This window comes from Erythrolamprus reginae, chromosome 4 (assembly GCF_031021105.1).
Source record: "Erythrolamprus reginae isolate rEryReg1 chromosome 4, rEryReg1.hap1, whole genome shotgun sequence".
In the NCBI taxonomy this organism is placed as follows: Eukaryota; Metazoa; Chordata; class Lepidosauria; order Squamata; family Dipsadidae; genus Erythrolamprus; species Erythrolamprus reginae.
The window spans coordinates 64,050,229-64,074,807 of record NC_091953.1 but is presented as its reverse complement, the minus strand read 5'-3'; the positions used below and the strand labels follow the sequence as shown (position 1 = coordinate 64,074,807).

Sequence of the window (24,579 nt, the reverse complement as noted above, 5' to 3'; positions counted from 1 at the left end):
TATTATTGGAACTATTTTTTTAAAAAAATAGATTTTCAATGTATTTGTGCTTAATCCACATAATGCCATATATCTGTTACTTAAAGAAATATGACGCTGTTATATGTGCAGGTCCATACTCCAAACCTGCCATTAAAAATGATGAGGAATTTTAAGGCAGGATGCAAATAAACAACATAAGTACTTTTATACTTCTACTGAGCCTGATTGCTAATAAGAGATTTGGACTACACTGAAATCGAAGTTCTTTTCTGCTCTCCAATGATCATCTGAAGTTTTACATGATTACTACAAGCCATGCAAAAGGGGAGTTTGAAAAAGAAAAACTGGCCAGTATATCTGAAATGGACAACCAATGGCAAAGTAGATGGAAAGGAGAACACTATTAAGACCTGAAAGACATGGTTAGAGATAGATTGTCATGGAGAAAAATGATAATACTCACTAGGAAGTGAAAATTAATTGATGGCACATAATCACATCTGGAATAGCGAACTTTTACATCAGAGGAAAATAGTCCTTTTTGCTTAAAGGCAATATTACATGCAGTACATGCAGAGGTAACTTTGGGGACTAGGAGTACATTCTGAATGAGCATATGATGAATATACTACATAACTACCATGAGAAATGTTCTTGTTTACAGAATGGCTGCTAAAGTGGTTAAGGCCAGTCACAAAACAGTCCTTGTCAAAATGAGGAACCAGCCCATCAGCAGCCATAACAGATCCTGCCCCCTTTGGTACATGCATAATGATATCATGCACATGTATAAAAAAGACGGACCTTATCATATAATGGAATTAGTCTGCATTTGACATTTTGATGAAAACAGAAATGCTGGAAAGCTCTTTAGATAAGTGAGTCTATCTCCAGTGATAATTTCATTTATTTTTAATGTGTTGTGGACTGATAGGATGTTGTGATAATTCAATAAAAATTTCTAAACATTTACGTTCAGATCTTGTATTTATCTTGGTGGTGAACTAGAAACAAACGGACCAGCACCTGTCCGCCCACCAAACTTTCATTAGCACTGTTTTAGACAGAATTAAGACATGCATAATTCTTTACTTGTAAAAAAATGGTTTGAGTCATGGAGTTTTCAATTCACTGCATTGTGCTCTAAGGCAGTGTTTCCCAACCTTGGCAACTTGAAGATATTTGGACTTCAACTACCAGAATTCCCCAGCCAGTGGAGGAAACACTGCTCTAAGGTACCATAAATACTGTTCTGCCTGGCTAATGGCAATTAGCCCCCTATGAGTTCATAATAATTTTCAAACACACAGCAAGGAAAGTCAGTCAGTCTCTTTTATATTTAGAGGCTTGTAAAAACGCAAAGAACCCCAATTACTGTTCAGTAATCCCAAGTGGCGACAATTACTCACACCCACAGTTCACTTGATGCCGAGGCGTGTGCCAAAACAGAGGAGTAATTTATGGAGCTATAAACACAGTTTGCACACGCCAATTCTCACAGCTCTTCTCGACTTACAGTAACTGTGTCAGAGTTCACAGAAGTTCTGAAAACAGTAAGTAGCCCCACACTGCTCAATCTTCTTTCTTCTTCCAAATACGCCAACGATAAATGCCCACACCCAGCACTCCCAATCTCCCGTATTTATCAGAGTCTCTGTAGTGTAATTAACCCTTGAACAGCTGCACTCCATTATCTATTTTGGCACCTGGACAACTGTTCCCTTTGTCCCAGGATCCAAGATAGGGTCATCCATGATATCTTCCCCTTCTGAGTCTGAGGACTCCCTAGCTGGAAAATTGGTTGGTGGGCTGGCTGTACCCATTCCCTTGACTCTTCTCCCCACTACCTCTTTCTGCTAGTGCTTCATCTTTACTATCTGAGGCAGTTGGCAACCAGACATGCTGTCTATAAACAGAGGACTCCCACAGATCCACATCAAAATCCCCAACTAAAGGAGCTGACCTAGAGCCAACCTCAACAAATACATACATTACTGCAATTTAGATATGATTTAGTCTTCATTAGATGAAAGCAAAATGTAGAATGTTTTATAAACTACCACTGTTAAGGAATAAAATCTATTAAACTTGCATACTTCCTTCCTCTCAACAATTCTGGGTGATGCACAATAATCAATGCAATTAGAGTTTAAAAAATAAAGGTAAAAGATGGCAAGCAAAATGAAATAAGATATAAATGTGTGCTGTATCTTATATAATTATGAGATAATTATAATTATGAGCCGGGGTGGCGCAGCAGGTAGAGTGCTGTACTGCAGACCACTGAAGCTGACTGTAGATCTGAAGGTCAGTGGTTCAAATCTCATCACCGGCTCAAGGTTGACTCAGCCTTCCATCCTTCCGAGGTGGGTAAAATGAGGACCCGGATTGTGGGGGCAATGGGCTGGTTCTGTTAAAAAGTGCTATTGCTAACATATTGTAAGCCGCCCTGAGTCTAAGGAGAAGGGCGGCATAAAAATCAAATAAATAAATAAATAATTAGATCAATCCATGAAATCTATTTAGACAGAACCATCAAAACTGAATGAAGAAGTTAGTTTTATCAAAGAAGCTGATGCCTAGCTGCAGCCTACAAATACAGGTAGTCCTTGATTTATTTGACTGACTGAAGTTATGACACTGAAAAAAATGACTTATGATCATTTTTGCACTTATAATCACTGCAGCATCATGGTCATGTGATCAAAATTCAGATGCTTGGCAAGTGGTTTATATGTAGGATGGTTGCAATGTCCAAGAGTCATGTGATCATCTTTTGTAAACTTCGAACAAGCAAAATCAATGGGTAAGCCAGGTTCATTTAACAACTGTGTTGCTAACTTAATAACTGGAGTGATTCACTTAACAACTGTGGCAAGAAAGGTCATAAAATGGGTAATATTCACTTAACAAATGTCTTGCTTAGCAACATAAATTTTGGGCTCAATTATAATTGTAAGTCAAGGATTAACTGTACTAGTCTATCTTTGCATGGGGGTTGTCAATCATCTTAATTAATAGATCCTATTTGTGCTTTTATTTGAGTCGACCACTTATTTTAATTGAAGAGAACTGAAGATTAACAATAGCTGTTTCTTGTGGAAACCATGAAACCTTTTATAAAAGTAACAGAATTCAGTGAACAAAATCAGTACTTAACTAATCAGTCAACATGCACGTGGAAATTTTTTACACAAAAGTTTATTTCAATTTAATTACAGGTATAAATAACCTTTATGATAGAGAAAATTTCAGTTGAAATGTTTGAAATCTTATGACTTTTCACCTTCCATACTAAGCTTACACATTGCGTTTTGAGGTTAAAAATGGTTCTTGGCCACTATTGCCGAGCATCTCTTGTGACACTCCCCAAGCTATCATCTTTATTTTTCGATTTAGATGGATGTGTTGGAATAACAATGCAGGCAAATACAAATTTTGTTAGCCATATTTCAGTAATAAAGCTTTTAAAAAGCTCACATAGAGGTCCCTCTTTTTTAACGAATCAATTATTGCTTATTTTTTCAAGTATTTGCATTTATGCCATTCAAGCCCAAAAATAGTATTCCAAAACAAAGTGAATATGGCACCAATAAAAGGATTCCAAAAGTTCAAAAGTAATCTGAGAATGTAATACATTTGCCATTGCAATATTTTTTCTTTCAACATCAGCACTAGTTTTGTGTCTCTTGTGAAGATAATGGCTTACTCCTTACCCTATGATCAGACTATGCAATTTAGTATAATTTTAAAAAATAATTACAAAATATGTGAAAATAACACTACAACCATAGTAATTTTTTTTAGTATTAGTTCTTTTAGTTAATCATATTTATGACTATTGTTTTAAATGCATGCTCTCATACTGTGAAGGTCTTTGGCACAAGTGCATCAGCAAAGGCAAAGGAGTTAGCATAGACATAAATATGTGAATAAGTTCCCACCAACATTGTGTTTGCTGCGTTGAAATGGCGATCAATAAAAATTGTTGTTAATTGAATGTCTGACCATATATAGGTGTTCATCTTTCTCAGCCAGGTCACAGTTGAGCGGGTCAGTTAACTGAAGAAATTTATCTTCAATTGCATTGTAACAAATGTGTTTTCTAGTCATTAGAGTCTCCACAAATGGAGAGAGAGAGAGAAAGATAAAAAAGAGAGAGAAAGTGGCTTTGCTTTATATCTATGCTGTTTCTGCAGGATATGTGCACAAAGGCTCAAAGAACCCTTTCAAAGATCATTTATGCATGAATTCAGAAAACCAAGACATTTATGTGCGTGGTGAAGTTGTAAATGTTAAAATGTCATGAACTGGGAGTGTGTGGGGGGGGGAGGGAAGCTTTAAAGGGATGCTTAGTTGTGCTGAATGCGATCTGTTTCTACATCAAGCAGATACACCTATATCTTAGTGATGAATCCCTGAAGAGATGCAGTCTTGTTTCATACTAAAATTACACAATGACTTCGAGTTCTGTGTTTTCCCCTGCTTCACATTTTTAAAGAATCATAGAGATAATCATTAAAAGAAGTAAATCATTTTCCAAAGGGGGGGGCGGAATCCATATCTTTTAAAAAAATCTTATTTTCCTCCTCCTAATTATCAATCTTTCTGCCAGCTACTGATGAAGTCATGATTCACCAAGGAACAGATATTTTTAATGAAAAAAATTAATCCAAGAAGAAAAAATATTTATATTCTTTATGACAAGTCTGATGAGTAGCTTATCAAAAGACTATTTTATAGGTTTTTGTAAAGTTGACAACCTTTTTGGAACTATAAAATAAAGTTTTAGCTTTTTTTAAAAATGTGTAGTAATTGGTGCAACTGTATATCAAGTGAACAATAGAGTAGCATTTAATAGCTATACATTAACATAACTCAAATAATTAATTGTTGAAGTATGAAATTTATGTTAAATGAGAATTGGAAATGATTTGGTGACAGATGACAGTATTTGTACAGAGTGAAGCCTGGATTTTCATCTTTGGCTAAAATACCCTAAACTTATGCCCTGCAAGTCTGTTCAACTACACCTCCTGTAATTCTCAGCTTATATAACTATGCTGATTTAGAAGCACAGGCTGTAGTCTTAACACATCTTAAGAACCTCAGGGTGAAGAAAATGGAGAGACATTCTTCATTCCCTATCAGAATACATAAGGATTCTTCACAAGTTGACCAAATTCTTCATTTCCATCTATGCCGTACTAAGGATGATTCATCGTTTACAGTGTCGCAGTCAGCATAACGATGACGACATCGTGATGGAATAAGCAGCAAGATGATGAGTATGAGAAGTACAAGTCCACAGAAACTCATAAGTGTGTAAGACACAATCCACAAGATTGGTTCATGGAGAGATATAGTTGATACACAAGTGCCTGCTACATCTGTGGTAGAGAAAGGGCCTTCAATCTCAGATATTGGAGAACCATGGAGTTCTATATATATAAAAAAAGAAAGATAAATACTGAGAGCATACATATGTTAAAACATATAAGCCTATGAATGTTTAGAATTAAATGCCAGTATACTCTTAAATTCAAGCTAAGGAAAATATGCATGCTACCAAAAAAACAAGAACAAAAACTGCCATATCTGTATTCAGGATACTTAATAGGAAAATGAGTTGAATTAAAAACTATAAACTTTTTATTTCAGATTTTGTAACAATCATTTTCTATGATCTATAAAACCAAAGAAATAATTTCAATTCTGTGATACCTTTTCCTGTGTAATGATTAATATAAAATTGAAAGATATTCTAGACATTTAGAAACTATTTAGAACTGTACAATGGGCCTTAGAACATTATTAAGATTAAATTTGCCTTTTCATTTGAAAAAAACCCCTTCATATTTCAGAAGAATAGCAAGGCTACTACTAATTCACATCCCCCCCCCTGAGATGGTTCAAGTGTAAGATCACTTCTCACTACCAAAAAAGTCAGTGTTGCATTGTTTATGTTTGTATGTATGTTTTATGTGTTGGCACCTATGTGATTAAGTATACAAAGTTTTTCTAAAAAGATACGTAAATAATTACTTTGTTCTTGAAACATAATGGATTCTTTTCTTCTTTTGATCAAAATACATAGAATATTTTTTATGCATAGGTTGTTCTTGCCAGTTTCACCAGTTTCAATAGCAAAGCATTTAATAATTCACTGAAAATGAAGAAAGTTTCTGAAATAAACTGTCCCTCAATCCATCCTATGAAATTCACAGGAAGCTTTCAGAAATCAAAATTGCTCTGCTTGATTTATTTGGCAACATTATTTGAAAGATTAAAAATTACAAAAACACATAGGAAAGTATAGAATATCCAGTATAGAATATCTAAGGCACTTATATTTGTGACCTTCATGTTTGAATTGTTAAAATAGTCTTTCAGTTCAAAAGGCACACTATAACCCTTTGGCATTTCTTCTATTTATAAAAATATGTTTGAACTTTAACATGAGCCTAAAAAATATTCATAAAGAAATTGATAATTGCAGGCCATTGTTTGAAAATAAGTCAACCTAGGTAACAAAAAGATAAAAGGTAAGATGAAGTGATAGGAAGATTAGGAAATGGATATTCTTTTGGCTGGCCAAACCTACCAGCTATTTTGTAAATTGAGAAGCCATTCTCTCATCCCAGTAGCCAATTCCAAATTGAAATTTATTTTTATTAATTTATTTTCGTTAAGCAGATTTTGTTATAACAGATATAAGTATAAACATGATTATGAATACATAAAATGGTTAAGAATAAAAGGGAACAATAGGACAGGGACAGTAGACACGCTGATGCGCTTATACACACCCCTTAAAAACCTCTTAGGAATGGGGTGAAGTCAAAGGTAGACAGTCTAAGCTTAAAGTTGTGGGGGTTTGGGGAAGGCACCACAGTGTCAGATAGTGTATTCCAGGCATTGATCACTCTGTTGCTGAAATCATATTTTCTACAATCAAGTTTGAAGCTGTTTACCATAAATTTGTATCTAGTGTGTGCTCATGTATTGTGGTTGAAGCTGTAGTAGTCAGGACATTGTAGCAGATAATTTTATGTACTACGCTTAGATCGGATTGAAAATGGCAAAGTTCTAAATTGTTTAGGCCAAAAAGATCTGGTGGCATAAGGTATTCTGTTGTGAGCAGACGAGTGGAGAACTCTTTTCGTGAAATATCTCTGGACTCGTTCAATTGTACTAATTTCTAATCTGCAGGTTCCAGAGAGATGAGCTGTATTCAAGAATTGGTCTAGCAAAACTTTTGTATGCCCTAGTTTGCAGTTCAATATTACAGAAAAGAAGCTAAGCAAGATTAGGTTAACAACTCTTAATGCCTTTTTGGCAATGCTTTTACAGTGAGTTCTGGCACTTAGATCATTTGAGATGAGCAGTCCAAGGTCCTTGACAGAGATGAGGTCATATCTGTCCAGTTTGTATTTTGTTTTCTGATTTTTTTGCCAGTGTAAGACATAGCATTTGTTGGTTGAGATTTTGAGTTGCCATTTGTTGGACCATTCTGACACATAGTCAAGGGCTTTTTGTACGGTAACAGCATTGCTGATGTTGCATAGTTTTATATCATCAGCAAAGAGGATGTAGTTGCTTTTAATATCGCAGTATAAAGAGCTATTTTGGGGGACACCACTGTTAACAGATGCAAAGTTTGATAGGGCTCCAATATCTCATTCACACACACACGGACACTTTCTCTCTTGTTTTACCCGTCACTTACCAGCACAAGTACTTAATGCAAATCCCACTCTCTTTTGGGCTCTATCAAATATGACATAGAATCCTTCCATCACTGTAGCCCCAATAACCAAGGCACCAGAGGAAGAGGAGATACCAAACCGATAGCAGGCTAGATTCTGCCCAATCCCTAGAATCGGTTGAATGTAAAGCTGTTGGGTTTTTTTGAAAGACATAAAAGATTATTTAAAAAAGCAAAATATACCTTAATAAACACTCAATAAAACCAAATGATTTTTTAAAAAAACTGTAAAATAAATATACCATATACAAAAGGGAGAGTTTATATTTCACAGAGATTTAAATATCTTCTGACTGGTATAATTTATTCAGATTAGCTTTATATTTATTAGATATAATAAATAAATAAAAACTGAGCAGTCAACCATGTTAATATCTAGATGGGAGATAACAAAAACATCTACTGTTGTAAATATGCTAGGTTACAGTAAACTAAAACTTGGAAAAACATTATGTAAGAAGACAAAGGCATAGCATTTTCATATGATGCGAAGCAAAACAATAGAGGAATTGAGCATGTCTCAAATGACCTTTGCCTTTTTCAAATTAAGATGCTAGAAGGGCTGTGCAAAAGTTCAAGAATGTTTCATTTTGATGGGGGATTGAATAAAACACTTCCAAATTATTTGTGAAAATGCCCTATGCTCTTCCACTCGATAAGCAAAGTGGCCATGTTTTGTCCAGAGGCCTCCTGAAGCTCCAGTAACTCGAACCAACTCCCCCCCTCCCGAATGTCCGTACTGCTTCCCCCCTACTGGCCTTCCGAAAGGTCGCAAAGACCTGGCTTTGCTGGCAGGCCTGGGGGCCATGAATATTTACATCTGTCGTGGCCGAATTGTATTTAATGGTATGTATGTGTGTTGATTGGATTGTTTGAGTTGTAGGTTTTATAACTGGGGTTTATTGTTTTAATATTTATATTTGACTTATTTATTATTGTAATTTGTATTTTTTAGATTGTTGTAAGCCGCCCTGTGTCCTTCGGGATTGGGCAGCATAGAAGTTGAATTAAACGAACAAACAAACAGGAAAAGCTGCTGTGTATCCTGGCTTTTATCCACACACAACAAAGGAGCAGGAACTGCCAGGTTTCCCTGTCATTTCTTCTCTTTGATAGGAAGAACTGCACTGTCTCTATGACATGAAACAATCCATCAAGGTAAAACTAAGCTACTTCCTGCTGGCCTTGCTGTTATCAAAAGACTCACCAAGACTCCCTGAATGAATCCTTAACAAGACACACAAGCAGAAATATCTAATGGGATGCACATGAACAGTTGTCAGGACTTAGTTTAGCACATGATTAATCCGGGACCATCTTCCTTGTCATAAATATTAAAAATAGTAAAATAAGAGCTCCAGACCTGTGGAAGGATAGTGATTCGAAAGGATTGGCTGGAATTAACATCTCTCAGATAGATAGAGATTTTAGGAAAGAGGACCCAAGGATTTTCACTTTTATCCCAGCAGGCAAGCTGTGTGCCACTCCAAAATCCAGGTGTGAATTCTTGGATCTATAAGGAAAAAGGAGAGCAAAAATCAAACTGTGCCCACCTCAATACGTTATAATGTTCAGCATCTATACAGGTCTCCCTATTACCTGACTTCAGTGTTTGTTTGAGTTTAACAAATTGGATCATAATGGTGCACCAGTCTCTTAATGATGGTGTTTATTCTCATAAGAAAAAGTAGGAGAAATCTTTAAGTTGGCATGCCAATTATTTGAGAGCTTTACATACTTACTTGCTTATCTATGCCGGCAGGCTTGGGGTCATTAGATCCCAGCCTCTGGCCACTGAATGCTTAGTATGCTTGGCTTGTATTTGATTGAATGATTTTTTATAAACTTTTATAATGTTTTGGACTAATTATTTATATTAATTGGATCCAATTGTATTTTGTACACTGTTTTATTGTTGACATGTTGTGAGCCGCCCTGAGTCCATGGAGAGGACGGCATACAAATCCAATTAATTAATTAATTAATACTGCCACATGAAGCTTCAACCACATATTGAACTTTTGATCTGGAATTGCTATAAGTAGCAAAAGATGGATAAACCGTAGATCTGGACTTCCTGCCATGGAAGATGCCAACAAATCCCCTTCCTTTTGGCTAAGGCACAGAAAAGATATGCTATGAAACTATTTGAACAGGTCAGCACTGAAATCAAGAGGACGTTTGGCTGCTTATCATGCTCACCAGGACACATTAACTGAAGCCTGTGAGTATATTAGTAGAGGTTGCAAGGAATATTTTGTGGACAGCAAAAGGAGAGCGAGACACTGTATGCAGGTGCTGGTTTGTTATCTATGTCTGTATAGATAAGGGAGCAATTAAATGGCAAGTTTCCTAGAAATAAGCCTCCTCACTGAAATAGAAAATGAGAAAATAAATTCCTACTTGTTTTTAGGAAACTTGCCATTTAATTGCTTCCTATAGCTATACAGGCATAGATAACAAACCAGCACCTGCATACAGTGTGACTCGTTCTCCTTTTGCTGTCCACAAAATATTCCTGGCAAGGATGAAACCAACATTTCTAACCTTTTGAGGAATTGGAGCAAAAACAAAAAGAATAACAAATGCTGGGCTCATTCAATATAGTAACCTCATGACACTGTTCTCCACGTTCTGCAACTCCCACAGATGAAAACCAATTTTAAAAGGTGCAGTTCCAGGCCATTAGACCACTGCCCACTTTTGATATACATTGCTTCAGTAACATCACTTTTACTTACCGTATTTTTGGAGTATAAGACGCACCCTCCCCAAAAGAGGCGGAAAATGTGGGTGTGTCTTATACTCTTATGTTTTTTGAAGCTTTTTTTCTCCAGCCCTAATGAGGTACTAACAATCTTCCTGACTTGCAGTGCATTTTTTTCATTCCTACTCCCTCTGAAGAAGTATTTTTCCAGCCTTAAGTCTTTGCAGGCTTGTTTTTATCGCTACTCCCTCTGAAGATTTTTTTCACCCCTAACTGGGGAATAAAATAATGTGCTGAAGCTGACTGGACTAAGGATCCTAGCCAGATGAATGCCTGTTAGGCAGATTCCCCCCCCCCCAATTTTCCTTCCCCAAAACTAAGGTGCATCTCAGTGCACTTATATACGCCCCTGTTTCAGGTATTTATTAATATGATCCACATTTTGAACTTTATACCGCGAGTAGAAAAGCAGTCTTTAAAACAAATACAGCTATGCCTTAAAAATAAGATTAAATACTTATTCCATGTTGGGTTACCAATAACAAAATAAAGATTTTATGCCCAAATCTGCTGCATACATGAAGTTCTTAATACACTGAGACCACAGAAATTGTATAGTATGGTTTTGATAGCACTGAAATTTAACTTAAATATGCCTCCATCAAGTCTCCACCCAAAAAGGAGAAAAAAGAATCTAATTTAGTTGCAATCTTTTGATTACAAAATAACTCCTATGGTATTATACGCATTGAAAATTCCTTTAAGAACTTAACTTGGGAGACAAACTCTTAAGCCATAGCTTACCAAAGAAGTCTGTGTAATGGCTCCCACAACAGCACTAAAGACTTTTTCTGGCAGCCGCAAGAGAGTTGTTCCACTGTCCACAATTGCTTTGTCTGAATTGTACTGAGGAGGGGGGGGGGAGAAGAAAACGCTTGTCATAACAATTAGCAAGTCAATAATAAACTTTTGGGGGAGAGAGAGTGAATGAAAACATATATTGAAGGGCCTGGGCAGCATCAGATCTTCTGAAACGTAATTCATAATGTGAGACAATAAGATCTTTCAAGTACTGTATCTTGACTTGAAGAGAGAGTAATGCTTTTCCTAGCACAACATCCCAATAGGAATCATAAGATCAGCCTTGACCTCTCTTCTCAAGTATCCCTATAGTATAAACTAAATAAGGGCATGTTGAAGGACCTCATCCTTTAAAGGACTTTCTTACCTGAAAATGAAAGAGATGACTTTCCATATCTAGTTCATTTTTATAGCAAAGTAAAGATAAAATGATCACAAGCCTAACCAGTTTGTAGGACCTACTTTAGATTTTTTTAAATAGAACTCTTAAATTATTTCACTTGGGAACACATAAAAAAGATGTGATGAAATTATGCTTATGGATCTTGATAATTCTGCTAAAACTCAGTTGTATTGATCTTCAAATCACAACTAGATCAAACTACAATGATCTGCCAGTATCAGAGGAACCAAATAAAAATATTGAATTGTTGAATATTTTACAGGGATCCAATATTTTAGAGGTGAAGAACATGGAAAATGATACACTTGATTTGTCACATATTTAAATTTAAGGAACAGATGAAATGTCATTATCTGTACAAATCTGCTCCAACACCACTCAATTTCTACTCTGTTCTCTTTCCAATTTCCCCGGCACATTTTCATAACCACCCATGTAAGAATTGTTTTTTCTCCACAGATCTTCTCCTTCTTTACCTTAACTCTTTGATCTTTATATACTATTAAAAAGCATGGTGCCTTTGAGCATATAATCAAAAGTAGGACTTCTTTTTCCAATTCTAATCCTGCATTATTTTTGTCTCCATATTCTATCTATGCTGTCTTTTTTGAGCAGCCCAAATGGAAGCAACTATTATTTTTCATTGTCATTACAATTCACTCAAAGATGGAGAAAATAGTACACGTAATCCTCAACTTACAGTTCGTTTAGTGACCATTCAACGTTACACTGACTTATAACTGTTTTTCAGAGTTATGACCTTTTCACCATCCCCATGATCATGTGATTAAAATTCATATACTTGACTATTGCTGTGTCCCAAGTCATGTGATCATCTTTTCCAACCTTCTGACAAGCAACATCATTGGGGAAGCCAGATTCACTTAACAACCCGGTTACTAACTTATCAACTGTAGTGATTCACTTAACAACCAAGGCAAGAAAGATCGTAAAATGGGGGGAAATTCACTTAACAAATGTCTCACTTAACCACATACATTTTGGGCTCAATTGTGAAGCAAAAGTAATCAAGAGCTTAAGATAATTTAAAGGCTGACATGCTTATAGTGAGATAAATATGCATAATTGATGTCATTTTATTAGTAATATTAATTGATCACGCCAAAATTAGACATGGATCCCAAGTGTTAATATTTCCCATTCAACTGTATTAAAGTATATGAGGAAGAGAAATTGAAAACAAAAAAAGATGACCTAACACAAACTAAACTAAAATTTAGTGTTATCAGAAATCTAATCTTAACAGTGGTATTTGCTTTTATGCAATTTCATTTCAATAAACTTGCACTAGCAAAAAGTTCAGATATATAGAAATGTGCTATAGAGTAACTGAAAAGATAGAGAAGCAAATACTGTACAGTTTAAGCAATTTGATTTCTTTGTTTACTAATTTAAATTTATCGGCTGTCCAGCTCTGTACTTTGAGTGGTGTAAAAACAAACATTCCTAAAAACATACAATTATATAGACATCAACCACAGGCCCTGGATTTTTAGTTTAATTGATACGTATACCCCATTTCATACGTTGCATAAATTTCTTCAGAAGTTGACTTTCATGCACATGTAAGATCATACATTTACTACTGCTCAACTTTTATTTGCCACTCAAACACTAATTAGGATTGATTTATTTAACACTATTTTTATACAATCAGGTTTGGTTAGGCTTGTACAACAGAAATAATAATTAAAGTCAACAATGAAGTAGCTACAGTTAAATACCTTACTCATTTTACATATGAAACTGTTTCCCAAATGACCATTAAAAGGTATAAACTAGGTTGAGGAAGGATAATAAGCAGGTTCTTGGCAAAATATTATGACAACCATAGAGAAGAACAATTTTCAGGCCTATGTTCCTTTGTATTCATGCAGGGATGGAACTCTATACCCCATAATCTTCATATACAGAGAGAATCCATGGAACAGATCCCACACGTGTTAAATTTGTTATTAAATAGAAGAATATTATAATTTTTACTTATTAAAAATACCTCTTTGCAGTCCAAGTTAAGGTTCTGGCCCCCAACTTCAAATTTCAGTATTTCAACTTGATAATACCACTCTTTTTTAATAGGTGTATACCAGATTTTTCCCTTGTATAGGCTTGGTTCAATCCCACCCAATATCTGAAAAAAATAAAATAAAGTGTACTGTATCATATAATCAAATATAATTAAGTTACAAAATATGTCTACAATCTAACAGATGGTCTTCAAAATGATTCATTTAATTATATAAAGACATAAAGTTAATATGGGTTCTGATTTTTCAGTACAGTCAATCAAAACAATTTTAAAAAAGTTGATGAGAAATAACGAGGCTTGTAAACAAACTACTTTTTACATATAGAGAGAAAGAGAAGAGAGGGAGGGAGGGGGAGGGAGTTAGAGAAAGAGAGAAATAAATGTTTTTTCTAGCAACATTATGCTGTACAAAGAATTTGAAAAAGGGACATTGCAACAGTGTGAACAAAACATTTGAAGCATTAAGGCAATTACCTCTTATGTGTACAAGTAGTCCTCGACTTGCAACAGATCATTTAGTGACTTTTCAAAGTTACAACATCACTGAAAAAATGGACTTATGACCATTTTTCACAGTTATGACCATTGTAGCATCCCCACGTGATAAAATTTCAGACTCTGGGCAACTGACTCATATTATGACTTCTGCAGTGATCATCTTTTGCGACCTTGCAAGTTGAGGGATACCTGTACATACAATTATATCAAAGGCTTTCTCTGGTTGTCAGCACATGTCTATGCACATTTGAAAGCAGGGAAAATCAAAGGAACCACAGCAAACCTGCTGAGGACACAGATTCTTTAAGATTTTAAAAAAGCAGTGCTTTGTAAAGCACCTCCTGATAATACTTTGTCTGACTTAGCCTATACAACTTTTCACTTTTAAGCCTATGCATTTAAAGTTATGCTAATGTGGGCTGCATATTAATTTCAAAAATTACTTGGACCCAAGAAGATTCTTGTATCATAAATGTTATTAATATAATTGAAATAGTTCATCCATTTCTGAATAACATAGAGCACATCATTTTCAAACTATTCCATTTCTGTGCATTTGTCATGCTGCTGTAATATATACAATTCTAGTTGATTTCTAATCGGTTAAATACTGGAGAGGTAATCAACTAAAGATGTAGGTTCATGTCTTTAAGAGGATGATGCCCTGTGTGGCTAGTGGTATTCCCTTCACAGAGCTCTGTTACTAGCTTCAGAGGCCTTGCCTAAAAGCCTTTCCTGAAGGCCTGTGCAGCCAATAACAGAGCTGCAGATCAATCTGGAGCTCTGTTATTGACTATACAGGCGTTCAGGAAAGCCCTCCGGCTGCAGAAGAAATGGGCTGAGGTGTGCGAGACCTGGTTGGAATTATCTAGTTAGGTAGTTGAGAAGCTCCTGTTCAGTTTCGTTTCTGAACTTCCAACTGGCCTGTTGGGTTATTTTTCGCTGACCCCAGGCTTCAAGAGGCTTCCCTGAACCCTAGGAAGAGTGAAAAACAGCCCAATGGATCTACTGAAAGTCTGGAGGCTTCAGTGAAGCCTGTGAGCATGGGGATGGGAGCGCGAAGTGTGTGTGTGTGTGCACATTGCACAGGGCATTGCATTATCGCGCATGTGTGCACCCTTTGGGCACCAGAGCTGAAAAAGGGTCGCTGATCTAATGTTAATTCTAGGAGAGCAAGTACCATTGAACTTAATGTGACACATTTTAAAAATAAAATACGGATAGGTTTATTAGTACATCTCTCACATAATTACATTTAAAAGACTGAATTTTAAAGAAAAACAAAATGAACGAGAAGAAAAATTCTTAACTTTCCTTTAAACAAAAGAGAAATTATTATTATTATTGTGTACAGAATGTATGCATCTGAAATTAGGTTTCAATCTATGTTTATGTTGAAACCATTAGGGCTCATATCTTATCGTTCAGTTTTCAACATTATTGAAAGCAAAGTACTGGAAGATTGATAATTCAGTTGTGCTTGTCCAGTAATCCAGACTCAATAATTTATTAGAGTTAACAAAAGAAAAGGTATCTTTAAACTTGAAACTTAAAATCCAGCTGATATATTTGGGTCATTGTTATGCTAATTGAAAGAAATAAGAAAAGTTATGACAAATCTATATTGCATCAATTTAATCATCAATTAGGAGAATTTAGGAAACTGCCGTAGCCATACAGTTTCTAAAGGACATGAGAAAGATGTCAAGTGATTGGATTTAATTATATTAAGTAGCCTAAGAAAATGCATATTTTCTCTATAACATTCAACCTGACAGATACCCACAAGACTACCTCCATTAGTACCAGTTCCAGGAACAGGCAAACCAGGTCCACACATCTGCAATGAAAAAACATTGGGGATCTTGGCTTGATTCACAAGAGAATCAAAAAATGTCTCCACAGAACTTGAAGGCTGTTAAAAAAGAAGAATAGCAAAACTTCAGTTGAAGCACTGTGAGTAAATTGACAGAGTAACCCATGGAGATAACTTTTGCTGGATGAAAGGTATTTTAACAATTAATTACAAATTTATTAAATTGAGGTTATTAAAATCTCAAACTTATGCTATACATTAAATATTGAAGGTAATTGCTAGCATTGTTTTAAATCCTTTCATCTATTCAATTTTTATTGGTGTCATAGCTTTCTTCCTAAAAATCGTGATTCAAATGAGTTAAAATTTGCCCTGCTGTGCCTTGTGCAGTATATAAGGGAGCCATTCTTGCTTAAATTATGATACGTCTATTATGGTTATAAATGGTCAATTTTGTCATTGCTGTATATTGTCTAATTTTGGTCTTCCACTCTGGGTTGTGGCTACCAGTTCCAGAAACATTTTAGAGGAAATTATCTACAGGTAGGTATTCAAGTTGTGGTAAATTAGGCAAATCAATAGAGGGGAACAGGAGACCATTATTAGAAGATTTTCCCATACAATTTTTATTTATCTATGCTTACTAGTTGTTTCTTTGCATTTCATTCAACTTTTACTATGCAATATAGTTAGGGGTTTTTTCTCTTTGTATTTCTTTATTTTAATGATAAAATAGCTAAAACTTCAGTACAGTTGGTGCTCAGGTTATGACCACTCATTCAGTGACCATTTAAACTCGTGATGGCACTGAACAAGGGGATATATAATCAGTCCTTGGAGTTCTAGCCACTGCAATGATCCCACTGTGATTTCATCACAATTTCAGATGTTCCCTGCTTGCTTCCCCCAAGTATCAGTGGGGAAGCGGACAGTAAGTTGGAAATCACAGTTGTATACACTTCCATATATCTGCAACCAGGACTACCAACTTGGACTACCAGAACTGAATGACACAATGACGTTATGACCATGTTGCTTGGTGATGACGGTTCCAATCTTAATTATTATTGTAACCAGAGAAGTACCCGTACTTCTTCTCTTGATTTGTTTCAAATGGTATGCCAAAATTGATTATGCTTTTCCTCCCTACCCTTCAGAACTGATAATGATAAAAATATTTATCATTATTGAATCAGCATGTTGCTGACTTCAAAATCTAACTAGGGATAACTTGGATAGTGCTTGGATGGGAAATCATGCAGGAATAGATTAGGATACAAATCGGTAAAATCATAGAACCAAGTTTGAAATTTTCATATGCTCACAATATCTGCTTTTATTTTCACATAAAAAATTGATAAAGAAGACAACCAGTTACCTTAGCCAATATACTATATGCCAAACCAAGGATCCCTTGCCACTGAGAACCTTTCAAAAAGAAATTCTCAGATTGAAAAATAGTGGCAATGTTGATGATATAAGTGCCATTTATTCCTTTAGGCATTCTAATGACATCTGTTCCAAGAATTCCAATCCAACTTCCCTGGGTATATTTAACAGTTACTTCAGCATTCAGTGATTTATACGTGCTGGATCTAAGGAAAGAAACAGAATGTTATAAATCAAGTTATTCCATATTCTATGATAAAATCATTATATACACAGTCCACTTTTATTCTCAAGAATAGCAAATATATCTATTATGTAAAATCAGAAAAAACCCACCAATCAAGCAGTGTGTAGTACAACCACCATTTTCCAGATACCATATCAGTCAGGCAAATTCTTTCTTTCCATATACCCTTGCATACATTTCAGTCTTTTAATTTACCGGTATATGCAATAAATTTGTTCCACTACATGAAGTAAGACCGGGGTTAAGGACTTCCTTCATAAAGGACTACACCTCCCTTCTTTTAAAATCTTCATTTTTGAAGATTTGAAGAGCTGTGAAAATATTATGCACAAATACCATTTCTTGTAGAATGTTGGGTGTCATTCACATACCATCACAATTAAGTTTACCCTGTAACTAGATGCTTTGTAATATCTGACTATGAAATAGAAGCATGAAACTATTTCATCTTAAGACAAAGTAATATTTCACTGCATTAGTAATGCCCTTATTCACTTATTAAAGTGAAATTTTAACCTGCCTTATGTCATTTTTATTTAATGCACTTCTTTGCCCAATCTTAGTCCTTTCTCTAGCATATAATTCAGTTGGGTAAAAAAATGTCATCCCTGCCCCCAAACCTCACATTTTCCTTTTCATTTGTCAGTGCAGAGTTGAAGTATTAATTCTCCATTTCAATAATGTATTTATTAAATTTATTAATTTATTAATTTTATACACATTTGATATGCATGTGTGTCACTGCAGTCAGTCACAAAGGGAAAAAAAGAATAATGCTGTTGCCTATTTACAAATTATAACTGTGGCATGCCAAGCTTTTTGTGAAGAAATGTTGACCTGATTCCTAGGAGAGGAAGGGAGTGTTTCCCAGAGGAGCAAGAGAAGGGGTGAGTTCCAACTTACCTTGCTGGTTCGCTCCCTCCTGCGCTGAAAAGGTGTGCCTCGTGGGCATGTGCATGTGCGGTAATGAAAAATCCAAGGCAAAAGAAAACAAAGCTGGAGAAAAGATGGCGATCACATGCACAGTGGCAGGAATCAGCTTCTGCGCATGTTCAGGACTTTTTTAAAAAAAATGCAAATAAATAAAATAAAATAAAATATTTTTTAAAAGATGGCAATGCCCACAGATCGGCACCAATCGATCCGGTTCGGTGACATCATTGTGACATCACCAGCGGGTGATGTCAGTTCAAGCGAACCAGGAGGAACCCACCCCTGAGCAAGAGACATCACAATTTGGCTAGTTAATATGGGATAAAAAGGGTAAAGATGGCTCCTCTGTAATAGCTCCTAGAATATTTGTTTTATGGTACAAGTAGTTTGGCCAGTTTTCTATCTATAGGTGAGGAACAATAGGGGAAACTGCTGAGAGAATCCCATTGTATCATTCTTTGGGAGCCTGATACCTCAAACAGTACTAGGATGGACTAAGGATTCTCCCCCCCCCCCCCCCAACTTTAGAAAACTTACTTTTTAAAGAGAAGATATTGCCACGCTGGAGGAATCATATCATGTGTATCAATTAAATAATTCTAATAGAGATACACATTCGGAAGTGTGCTGGAATACTTAAATAAGAAATGGGGATGCTGTATCCCATTCAAAGTTCTGTAAAGAAAAGTTTCTTGTATCTTTTTCTTTTATGTACACTGAGAGCATATGCACCAAAGACAAATTCCTTGTGTGTCCAATTACACTTGGCCAATGAAGAATTCTATTCTGTTCTGTTCTATCTACCTTTGCTATTTTTGCCCCTGACATTTCATACAAACTTCAATGCAGTTTCCTAAAGTAAGGGTCCCCTCTGCCCAACCCCCTCTAGTCCATGGATTGGCACCAATTTGTGCAAACAAGTGAAGTCCCATCTGCAGGATGCAGGTAGCATGCAAACCATGTCCACTCTGGTCTGCAGAAAATCCTTTTCCCATGTAACAAGTCCCTGATGCCCCCAAAATTGGGAATCAGGAATGGGAAGTAGATTACCAGATTACCTCCGGAACCGCCTGCTACCGCACGAATCCCAGCGACCAATAAGGTCCCACAGAGTTGGCCTTCTCCGGGTCCCGTCGACTAAACAATGTTGTTTGGCGGGCCCCAGGGGAAGAGCCTTCTCTGTGGCGGCCCCGGCCCTCTGGAACCAACTCCTCCCAGAGATTAGAACTGCCCCCACCCTCCCTGTCTTTCGTAAACTACTCAAGACTCATTTATGCCGCCAGGCATGGGGGAGTTAAGATATTCCTTCCCCTTAGGCCATTACAAGTTAGGCATGGTATGTTTGTGTGTATGTTTGGTTTTATTATAAGGGTTTTTAGTTGTTTTATTAATTTGGATTTCTACATGCTGTTTTTATCATTGTTGTTAGCCGCCCCGAGTCTGCGGAGAGGGACGGCATACAAATCCAATAAATAAATAAATAAAATAAATAAGTAGGGGTCAAAACTCTTACTTTTTGATGTCGAAGTATGAGGTCAGATCTGTATTTGGTGCACCTGAAACTGCAAAATTGCTGCTTCCCGTGTCAACAAGAATATTTAGCTGTTAAAAAGAGAAGAAATATGTTTCTGTATTATATTCAGAGAAATTGATTTTTAAAAAAAAGCTTTTAACCTTAGTGTGAAATGCAATTTAAAAATCATTACTTTTTCAACTTTTCAATCTTTAGGGTTTGGATGGTTCTTGGTTAATGAAAATATATTTGGATTTTTAAATTTTAAAGTTCTACTAAACTATCCTGTGACCAATTAGGTCACCCTTTGAGAGAAAGGATGGGATCCAAATGAACATTGAATTTTAGGCTGTTCTTTTTTTACCTTAATGTTGGACAGTTCCATGATCTTCTAAGAAGAATATACAGTATATCATAAGCAGAAAAAGAACTGTAGTGACAAATACACTAAAATAATAAGTCAACATTTACTTAGCTAAATGTATAGACAGAATGATGTGGGTGGGGAAAAAAGCAGTAGGAGTGGTAGTAACTTCCTGCTGGCTTCCCCATTGACTTTGCTAGGGGAAAGTTCGTAGGGAACTTTAGAAATCGTGATTACACGACCACGGGGATCAGCAGCAGCTATCTTTGCAAGTAAAACTGGTCTAAACACTGTGGAAATTTAATTTCAACAGTAGTAATGGGATCTGGATTTTTTTTGTATCTTGATGCAAAAAATATTGAGGTAATCTGAGAATGCAGATTAAGATTTTTTTTTAAGGAACAGGCAGATATTCTAACAAATTACATTTCCCTTTCTTCAAAGATTTCAATAAAAGCAGTCATATTACCTAAATCAGGATTTGCTAAAATTGTCAATATGTGTCCTGCTGGTGTGTCTCAGTCACCCTTAATTGCAGGGTAATTAGTCTAGAAAGACACACATCACACCATAGAAGGAAAACCCAAAAGTCTTTATCAACAGAAAAACAGAAACAGCTCCCCTTTTAAATGTCAAAGGGATTTTCTGGTACACACAAGGCACAGGTTAAATGCAATCCAAATGCTCACCCAATAACTGGGAAATTGAGTCCAATTCTAAAGTCCAGAAAGTCCACACACAATCTTGAACAGCAAAAACCACAATCTTGACGAAACTATGAATCAGATAAACTGCCATGAGGCTAAAACAGCAGGCTGCTCTTTTATCTGTAGCACTAATTACAGCAGCCCCACCCAACCACAGGTGGCCTCATTTATCTCTTGTAATAATCCTTCAGTTGTTGTCTCCTATGCATCACTCCACGCATGCGTGGATGTGTCATACATTCTTGTTCAGAATCCAGGGATGATAAAGATGATTGATCTCCTCCTGGACTGTCTGCCAAACTCCCCTCTTCCAAGTCACCCCCACCTTCTTCTTCTTCCGAGGAAACCCTGACTCTGTCGGCAATAAAACAGGCCTATGACATGCTGATGTTTCCCCTGCATCCACCTCCACATTCTTTGGGGCAGGAGATGGGCCAGAGCCAACCACAACAATATGAAAAACAAAAAGTTAATGGATCTATCTAAGATGGAGTGGGGAATCTTTGCCCTTTTATGACTTGTGGACTTCATCTCCCAGAATTCCCAAATGCTGGGTCAAGAATTTTGGGAGTTGAAATCCACAAGTCATAAAAGGATCAAGATTCCCTACCCTTGATCTAAGAGATGATGATGATACGATGAATTTTCAAAGTATCAATAAAGTCATACATATTTGGTAAAACATTTTCATATAACAAATGGTTGAAGGTCAATAAATCATTGGAACGTTTATGAAGGGATTGATGAACTGAAGAGCTTGAGGCCCTTAATCTAAATGGTAATTAAATATTATGATGAGCTGCATTTCTATCTGATTTGTTTAGTGAAGAAGTGGAAGTAATAATTTTACAGGAAGTAGTTTGGATTAAATGCAAAAGCTAGTGCTAAACCTATACTGCTTTTCTGGTAAATCTGATCTTTTATCTGGAACTCACTAATTATAAAATCTTACAGAAGATTGCCAAACATTCTCTCTGCAAGATCCCAATGTTCTTCTGTGAGATCTCACAGGTTTGGAGGCAAGACTGGCAAAATCTCATGAAAATTAATGATCCTATGAAATTTGGGGTGACTTTTGCCATTGTATGGAATGTTGTTTCCCTTGGCTTTCTGTTTTAAAGCCATCTATCTAAGGAAACTCCACCTCTTCAAGTAAGCAATGGTGAATTCTACAAAAGCAATTAAGCAGTAGGAGGAAAGGAATTTTTATACAAGGAAATGCCAGCCAAACTAAAATATGTATCTTGCATGTTGATTTTCTGGTGGCTGGAGCACAGGATTCTTAATATTCTATAGTTAATAATCAGCTGTTGCTGTGAATTATTCTACTGCAGTGATTTTTGCAAAAGTGGGAGAAAAAAAGGAAGCTGGTTAATAGATGGGAAAATTAGAAGCCAATTTAAATACTGCCTCATTTAACACAACAATCTCTAATTACATCATCAACCATTCTAGAACAGCCGCTTCCAACCAAAACAGAACATAAAGCACTCAAACTGCTATAATGTGTGCTATTAGACCAATGCTACTATGTGTTATTGTTCACTTTGAATTTGTAAATATGATTTTCTCCCCTCCCATTTGTAGTACTGTACTAATATTGGCCTTTGGAGAAACGCTGAATTAGTGAATGCAGTTACATTGGTGAAGTTTTAAGGTGAAATTGTATGGCGGAAACCCAGAGATGAGCTGGTAATGTCCAATTGAGATGAGTCCTTTACTGCTTACACCTAATGGACAGAAACTTGCCAAACTAAAACTATAAATTTCTTACCTACTAAATAGATCCCGAGAGGTTCTACAGTGTGACTGCCTTAAACCTCTTCCCACCCTCCCCACTGCAGTCTCTTACTCCATCCTTTTTTTTTTGAGAATGCTCTTCATTGCCAAAAGTTTCCCCCTCTTCTGCACATTCTATCAGAGAAATCAATGGGAATTCCATTTTTAGAAGGTAAATACAGTTTTTGTTTGAATTCATATGTTGAAGTACAGGTTACCTTATTTTTAGACAATTTTAGACAGAGCTAAGAAATAAAATAATGCAACTGGATATGCCATTTCTTCATACATTTTTTTTTAAAAAGAACAAGTTGGTTTTCTAGAACAGCACAGAATTGCTTCACTGCATTTTGGACATTCCATTAAACTGCAAAACACATTTTTAAATTTTGTTTGTTTTGACAAACAATAAAGGTAACCCCCAAAATCAAGGAATGTTGTCTTGATCAGGCACATTCCAGCAGCCTGCTTTTCCTAAGTCAGAGACATTCCACTACAGATAGCAGATTTTGCACAATTGTCTTCTATGACGCCATAATAGCTACAGGCTGCATGATGTGGAGCCACCTTGATGTAATTAGTCAAGGCCATCAGGTTAGAAACTGGGAGGCAATCCTGTTTTGGGGATAAAGCCAGCTAAATGACCTTGGGCCAGTCACTTTTTCTCAGCTTTAGGAAGGAGACAGTGGAAACCACTTTTTTGGGGGGGGGGGGGGATTTGCCAAGAAAACTGCAGAAACTTCCAGGCAGTCTCTGAGAATTTAACACCAGAAGGGGGAAGGAAAGGCACCGTGAACTTTTCAGATCATCTTAAAACCCCAGCCAATCAACAGGCATTGAAGGAAGTGAACAACAAAATTATCTTTCCATTTAGACTGCCAGATAATTGGCTGATTAAGGAGCAAGGCTCACTTACATTCTAGTTCAAAAAATTTAAATTCTCAGTCATCCAGGTTATGGTTTTCCCAAAGGTGTGTTTTCAAGAATTTGTTTCTCTTTGAAAACATTTCGCTTCTCATCCAAGAAACTTCTTCAGCTCTGACTGGATGGTAGAGAAAGGTTTGGATCTCTACTCACATTTACTTCATTATTTTAAAAGCTGCATTTTACAGCATTGTTTCTGTGATTTATGGGGAGGCCAAAGTTAATCACTACTCTCCCGCCCTTCATTGTTACAACATTTAAAGCAAGATCTTAATTTGTTTACCCAGAACTAAATACCACCGATTTAAAAAGAACTTATTTTTAGGGAGTTGTGTTAACAATAGAGCCACAAGGCCAAAGCAATAAGATGGAAGTAGGGAGTAAACCTGCCATCAAATCTCCTGATACTTTATATTTTATCTGCCCTAATGACCATGTTCTTATCTTTTTTGAAATTAAGATTGTGAAGAAGTTTCAACTCCCTAGAAAAACTATTCACGCCTGATTTACTCATAATGGGATGCCAGAAATCGCATATGTGTATTGCACAATAACTGACTTCAGGTAAATTTTTAGTCTCCAAACTCAATTGTAGAAAATACCACTTCAGCTACAAAGTGGCCAATGCCTGGAATACA

General features: G+C 36.2%; 1 protein-coding gene across 1 annotated transcript in view; it reads right to left on the bottom strand.

Annotated features, from left to right (window-relative positions):
- Positions 1-3,167: 3,167 nt before the first annotated feature.
- BACE2 (beta-secretase 2) overlaps positions 3,168-24,579 on the bottom strand; it is a 34,838-nt gene continuing 13,426 nt past the window's right edge. The window contains exons 2-9 of the mRNA XM_070750475.1: positions 20,168-20,256; positions 17,464-17,680; positions 16,056-16,184; positions 13,739-13,873; positions 11,262-11,363; positions 9,114-9,263; positions 7,712-7,880; positions 3,168-5,423 (exon numbers count right to left, since the gene is read on the bottom strand). Of these exons, the coding sequence (XP_070606576.1) occupies positions 5,170-5,423; positions 7,712-7,880; positions 9,114-9,263; positions 11,262-11,363; positions 13,739-13,873; positions 16,056-16,184; positions 17,464-17,680; positions 20,168-20,256 (1,245 nt within the window). The 3' untranslated portion in view covers positions 3,168-5,169. The remainder of the gene's footprint in view (positions 5,424-7,711; positions 7,881-9,113; positions 9,264-11,261; positions 11,364-13,738; positions 13,874-16,055; positions 16,185-17,463; positions 17,681-20,167; positions 20,257-24,579) is intronic.